The sequence below is a fragment of the Gavialis gangeticus genome, unplaced genomic scaffold (assembly GCF_001723915.1).
Source record: "Gavialis gangeticus isolate Ggan-Ray unplaced genomic scaffold, GavGan_comp1, whole genome shotgun sequence".
NCBI classification, from domain to species: Eukaryota; Metazoa; Chordata; order Crocodylia; family Gavialidae; genus Gavialis; species Gavialis gangeticus.
In genome coordinates, this window is record NW_017728992.1 from 96284905 (window position 1) to 96292256 (window position 7352).

Below are 7352 nucleotides of genomic sequence, written 5' to 3' on the forward strand. Positions count from 1 at the left end.
GGATCTGCGCAGGGCAGGGCAGGGCAGGCTGCTGTGGGTTAGGGCCAGGTCAGCACTGGGCTCTTCCCAGTGCGGGTGCCCATGCTGCGCTCCCGTCTTCCTTGATAGGTATAACTCTCAGATAATCCGAATTTTTAGATAACTGGCACCCCCTTTGCTGGCTAGCAAAGCTTTTACTGTAGTTTGAATAACAAGATAATCTGGAACAAAGTGTCATTAAATTTAAATGCAAGTCTTAGTAGATATATTTGTAAACCAAACACTACTTTTAGAAGCCAGCTGATTTTAACCTGGGGTGGGAAATTATTTTGGCTAGCCAGCCACATGAGTTTTGGTGAGCTGTCAAGGGCTGCAAACAAAATCTTTCAGAAGATATAATTTAAACAAAATATAGATAAAAAACAAACCACATACTAAAAATCAAACATCTACCATACCCTATTTTAATTTTATTTAAAAAAATAATTTTTGTCCTGATTTCTGAGTAGTGTATATAGAGGTGTGTGCATCATAGCTCAAAATGACGACTTACTCTTGTATATTGTGCATTCTGGTGTGTGTGTGTGGGGGGGGAAATGTGTGTGTGCATGTGGGGGGCTCCTTACATGCTAGGTCACAGGAGCTGGCCAGACGGGGCAAAGGTTGTGGGCAGCAGAGGTCGACCAAGCAGGGCGGTACAGGAAATACTGAATATTTTATGTTGAAAATGTAACTTTTAATGTTTCTTCTTACATTTCAAATTGCCCTGGACTTTTATTTTTTAAAAGGCAAGAAAGCTGCTGAATTCAACCCTTTGGATCAGAATTAAAAGAAATAGACTAACCTCTTCTAACTCTGGCCAGTCCACAAGGTGCAGTTTGGCTGGAGGTCCAGCAGTCAAATTTATTCTGAGGAAATCAGAAAACTCACGCCAAGCAAAACATAATTCTTTGCTTTCAGGTGGACCTGGATTAAACTTAATACCTTTTACTGTAATGGTTTGTGTACTGTCCTATTAAGAAATATAACAACATCTGATTAATAAAGGGCAATGCAATATATACTTTGATTTTTAAAATATAACATAAGATGTCATAATATTTATGTATATTACAGGCACCTGTATTTTTTTGTACAGTCTAAGACTTCAGCTCAATTCACCATCAGGTCCACAAATGGACTGAGGATCTCCATCTGTTAAACCTTAATTACCAACTATTGATTTACTACAATGAATATGAAAAAGTTCCCAAACCTGTACACAAGTGAAGCCTTACAGAAAAAGGAATTCTCTCATATAACTGAGGCAATATAAAACAAAGAAATGAGAAAGCTCCTAGTAAACACAGGACTAAATCAACTTATTTTCAGTGCAAGTCCTAGTACAAACTCATCTGGTCCTACAGGCTAGATGAGTGGTAGGGCTCCAGTCTGTGGGCTGGAGAAGACCCACAGACCAGGCCTACATCCTGGTCCTGCTCCGGCCACCACAGGGTTCTGCAGAAGGGCCCCAGAGCTGCTGCTATGGGGCAGCGTTGTACATGGCAGCCACTCTACCATTCTACTTCGTTGCACCGTGCCATCCAGCACGCCCTACGTGCTGCCTGTGGGTTACTCTGACACCCACGGGCAGCAGCAGGGCCAGATGATATGATTCTACGGGTTAGATCCAGCCAGCAGACTGTGTCTTTGATACCCTTGTACTAGCATATGTAGCAGATATACCCCCCCATATACATACATACATACTTTTTTTTTTTTTAAACCAAACCTCCCTACACTCAAAACCAAGAGCACTGAATGAGAAAGCTGCTTAAAAATGAACTGGCAACTAGAAAGAAGAGGAAAAGATTTAAAAAAAAAAAAAGAACCTGCCAAGTCATTTTCACATTTGATTTATCAAGCCCACTCCCAGAAATCCCCAAGGAATTTATACAAGAGGCTGCAGTCTGAATCTGATTTCCATACTGATCTGTAACCATTATATCTATGAAAAAGAAGAATGAGTATTTTACAAAAAAACAAACAACCTGTAGTTGTCTTGAAAAGAACATGGTACATAGTATGAATGTGTATTTAGTACAAATGTAATATTTATAAATAGGTTTGGAATCCTGAAAAATGCATTCATTTACTATGTCCATACCAGACAAAACTCCTCTTTCATTCACTGAAGATCAGTCTTTTACTTGCCATACAACTAAGATAAATCTTTCAATGATGTGGTAACCTGCTAGAACACTGACACAACCAGCTGCTATACATTTTTTTTCTTGCCTCAGATAAGAGTTTTAATTTCACGACTAACTATAATTTCTCCAAATGTCCTTAGTATTTCTAACCTGTATAAGCTATTTAAGGAGATACTGTACAGTTCTGATTACAAGTCTACTTTCTTTGCTTCTGAAAGAACCATACAAATACCTTTTACTTGATGATTTGATTCTCCTATGGAATTGTGTAATGGTAAAGCCATTGGTAGTTACTGACTTGCTTTCTGGAAAGAAGTTATTTTTCCTAAAAATTTACCCGAAAGCATGAGGTCAACTTATAAGTGGAAAAATGCAGTGTTATTATCTCATGTTCTTAGAGCACTTTGAGGTAATTTTAAACAAATCAGCAATTTAAAATTATATTCATACTACAGAAGATGTCACCAGCATCTAACAAATTAATATAATGTAGTATTAAGATGGCAGTCTTCGGTGTCAACCCACAGAATTCCTTGGATACAAACATTTGTAGTGCCAAAGGCCAAGGAAACTTAAGTCATCAATATCTGCATAATGCTGTCATTGCAGTAAGTTAAAAGCTATGTAAACAACCTGATGAGCACTGAAAAACCTGATCTCCCAAAGATGCCTCTTATACTTGCATGTAAACAGCCTTAGCTGTCAGGAAAGGCCAGATTTCTTAAATAAGGACTGGAAAAAATAATCAAATAACAAGTTCTTTCTGATAACATGAGAAGGCATGTCAAGTAGGCTAGAAATTCACATTTAAAGCAAATTTTAGTAAAAGATGATTGTAAACTTCAAAACATTTTCATTTTTAGAGAACTTCTTTTCCATAACAGGAACATAAAGATCATGCAGATACTTCACACTATGTAGTATTTATACAGATAAAAGAACACTGAATTGTTATAAACACAGTTATTATTAAATCCAACAATGAAATGTAGGTTCTGCAAGTACTTACCAATTTCACTCTGCAGTTCTTCACCCATCTGCATGGTATTTGGCCCTTTTAATTTGCACTTAATATGTTTGGGTTCATCTGGAAGTGGTCTGGATTAACATACAAAAATTGGTTGATAGAAGTTCCAAATATACAGGTAAAGATTACATCACATATCACAGAAATTAATATTTAGCAAAGAACAGATAACCTAGTAACAACAGACAAAAGGCAATTTAGAAGAGCACTTGTAAACAGTTGTGCCCCAAGTTTTTTCCCCACTGTCCTACTGCTTGCCCAAGGAACAGAGAGGTTACCTTGGGATAAAGTCCTTAACCCCACAAGCACTAGCTACACTGCCTTTATACTGTACCCCACAGCTTCAGCAAGCGAATCTCTGCCAGCTCTAGGTGGCCTCCCTTTTGAGTTGTCGAAGGTATTTTAAGGTCAGCCACTCCACAGAGTGAGCTAACCTAAAATATCATTCACTCAGAGATCACTATTTCCACAGGCAACCAATAAGGTGATAAACAGCAAAAAGATTTATGTAGAAAAAGAGAATTACATAAGCAAAACTGATCTTACATTGGAAAACAGAAAAATAAAACAAATAACGTTTCTTACCCTCTCATCTGGCTACACCCTAGATCTGCCAGCGTTTTTAGAGATCAGCCTTCCTGCTGATTTTACCAGTCCTGGCTTCCAGAGCCTTGGGCCCTTCTCCAGTTTGGGGAAAAATCCAAAAAACCCCAAGCCAGCCCCCCGATGAGTACTATCTACATTCTCACGAGGATCCAGAATGCTTCAGAAACTTCCCTCCCTGGGACATCTGGCATTCCTTTGGCTGATGGGCCATTTCTCTAAGACGCCTTTGCTACAGAGGAGTTAATTTCCTCTTTGTAGGCAGACAATGCCTCAGATGCCCAATCCAATGGGAGTGCAATTACCCTTAAGTATGAGTTGCTCCCTTCCTTAGCTAAACCATGGCCAAATTTATGAAGATAGAGACCGAATAACAATCTATACAGCGGTAACAGTAACATAAATGGATACAGCATGTGGGCTTTTCAGCAAAACTGCACACGCCATATCAGTAGAACACAAAAAAGAAAAAACATTCATGACACTCCACAAGCCACCCAAAAAGGTGTTCTGAGGACTAACTCATTAAAATCTGAACACTGCTCTGAACCTATGAAGTACTAAAAGTACTCACTAGGAACATCTACATATATGCTTTACTGAACTGACTAATTAGCTCTGCAGTAAAACGTCACCACCTACATGTGCGGTGCTATTATGCTGGAGTAAAAGTAATTAACTCTACCAAAGGATGGTACTGCCCAACACAAGTACTAGCCTACACCTGGAGTTATTTAGTGTGCTGAAACATGCAGATGGTGACCAGGGCTTTTTGGGGCATGAGGGTGCTACAGGGTGGCTCTGTACTGTAGCACCTTCATGCCCCAGCCAGCCCCTCCGCAGTCCACCGAACCAGGATGGGGCAGCTGCAGGTTGGCAGGCTAACCTCCTGGGCCCCCAGCTAGCTGGGGATGTCTCTCCTCAACATGCTGTGGTATCGGTTACATGTGTACATGCTGTATGCGGGAGCAAAAAACTCCAGCATGAACCATGCTGGAGTTTATTCAGCTGTGCTAATTGCAAATGTAGATGCACCTATTATCATTTAGTTAAGTACTCAATAGCCAGCTGCATACCTTAATTTACCCTTTGATGATGGTAATATTTCTCTTTTGTTGTTCTTTTAACAAATAGGGGTCTAATGCTTATGAACAATTCTGTAATTTGGGCAACTGAAGCTTAGTAAGAAATTTTTATAGGCACCTTTCCTATAAATTGATTTATATTTGGAAGTGATTACCATGCTACCTAGTATCATAAAAAAGGTGGGGGGTTCTTCATATACACCATGTTTTTCTCTATAATCACTATTTGTGCATTAAGACACAATAACAAAACTTCTGCAAACTTCTGCTCTTTTATAAAATGCTTTCGTATCTTGCCACCCTTACGAGAAGAATACTTGGTTTTTAAAGTACAGTAATACGATCTTTCACAGCAGCATTATCAATAGGATATGTTTAAAAGGACAAACCTGACTGTAAATGCACTCTCCAGAGATACATGATCATCCAGGTATGTAATTAGGCAATAACGTACATCTTTTATAGACGTTGGCACTTTTACATCTGGTAACAGTCCCTGAATCAAGTGTTCTCGGTTAATCCTGGGTGTCCAGTTAACCTAAAAATGTTTTTTTCATAAAAACTTGTTATATCACATTCTTCATTTAAGTCAGTGCATAATGGTTTTCACTTCTGCTGTTTAGTTTTAGGATTAAGAGTCCTAGGGTTTTCCAATAAGCTATGCTGTTCACATACATATAGAAGTTTACTCTAAAGAGAGCTTAAATTCATTATTCCCTACCATAAAGTTGTCATGGTAACAGGACAATACTGTAAAACCTAACAAAGACAAAACATCTAATTTAATTCAGTGGCACTCTGCCTTGGTATCAGGTCTCATACCTATATAGAAGAGGACGAACGTAGGAAGGGAAACAGATTCTTTATGAAAGAATCAATTTGACCTAGGACTTGTGATGGAGAGAGAGCCCTCACATCTCAGTGAGTTGCTGATGTATAATAAGAATAAATACACTGCACTTGCGGCACTCTGGAAGACAGTAATCTTGGCTAAGACGTTTCATACTGACATTGTATTGCCATTAATCCCCAAAATAATGTTATGCATATTACACAACTTACTCAGTTGGGGTCTTTTACACCATATGAACACAGCTTTCACACTCCATTTGATTTTGAAAAAGTGATCAAACATTTATTAAATGAGAAAGGCAATATAGTAATCTTGCTGTGCTTGTGTAGTCGTTTTAGTTTCTCAAGTTACTTTAGCTGTAATGGGGCCAACATTTTAGAACAGGGATGTCCAGCTGGCAGTTCATGGGCTGCATGTTGTCTCTGGGAGGTTAACCTAGAGACTCTACATTCCTGATCCAGGCGCCACACCCATCACCCCTCCCATGGCATCTGCCACTGTCTCCATGCCTCAACTCCCTCTTCCTGCTTTCACTGCCTGTCCCCACCCTTGGGGATAGAGACGGCATGGTCCACAGAACTAAGGGAATCTGCAGCTGAGCAGCAGGAAAGACCAGGAAATCTGATGCAGCATGTCAGCACAGTATGGAGGCATTGGGGGGGAGGGGGGGCAGTAGGTGTGTCCACACAGCACAGTGTGCAAAGCATAGGAATGGTGCAGTTGGGTGGTGTGCAATGCATGGGTCACTGACAATGGAGGGGTGCCCACCATGGTTTATGGCCCAGGAGAGCATGCAACCCCACAGTAGTATGTATGGCGGGGGGGCAGGGGAGTGCATACAGTCCCTAGCCTCTTAGAAGTTGGATAGCCATGTTTTAGAGAAAGAAACCCTTGTAAGGAAGCCAATATATTTTTTGCTTTCATACTGTTGAATCTATTAAACAGGTCTCATTTACTCGAAGTTTGTGAAAGTTAAGTTTCCTTAACCTACCTTAATTTTTTCTGCTACAGTTGAAGTGATATTGATCTCTCTTTCTCCTTCATCATACATTTGAAAGATAAGGTTGTGCACGACATCCCCAGCAATCCAATTAATTTCATCCTGATGTTTGATTTGAATAGCTTTTTGTCCTTCCACACTTAAGATCTGCAATCTTGCAACATGGCTGCTGGGGAGCAGTTTAATAGTCTTTTCTATTGGTGGCACATTTTTACAACTCTAGGAATGGCAAAAACATTTAAGGTGACATTACAGATATGTGAAAAACATACCTGAACATTTTTTTAAATATATTACCAAGTTTCACCCTTCACTGCAATTGGTAAGAGTTACTGAATTTCACTGATCTGAAAATAACTAAGATCAGATCCTGGCTTATTGGTGGCAAATCAAAACAATGCTCTAAAACAGGGATTGTCAACTGGCTGTAAGTGTTCCCCTGGGGGGTACTTTGAAAAGTCCCAGGGAGTGGCTGGGGATAGTGTCGCCACCCCACGCTGCTGCCTCACAGGAGCAGGGCTAGCACACAGCAAGAGCAGGGCTGCACAGATGCTGTGCTGCCACCGTTCACCACACCCCTGCTCCGTGTCTGGCTGCTTGCCCCCCCCCCCCC

At 40.2% G+C, this 7352-nt stretch overlaps 1 protein-coding gene across 2 annotated transcripts in view; it reads right to left on the reverse strand.

The window, feature by feature from the left end:
- Positions 1-7352, reverse strand: part of SMCHD1 (structural maintenance of chromosomes flexible hinge domain containing 1) — a 188403-nt gene that overhangs the window by 44422 nt on the left and 136629 nt on the right. For both annotated transcript variants that reach the window (XM_019525875.1, XM_019525868.1), the window contains 5 exons: positions 6731-6958; positions 5276-5424; positions 3181-3269; positions 1851-1966; positions 824-991 (listed from right to left, as the gene is read on the reverse strand). In XM_019525875.1, the coding sequence (XP_019381420.1) occupies positions 824-991; positions 1851-1966; positions 3181-3269; positions 5276-5424; positions 6731-6958 (750 nt within the window). The remainder of the gene's footprint in view (positions 1-823; positions 992-1850; positions 1967-3180; positions 3270-5275; positions 5425-6730; positions 6959-7352) is intronic.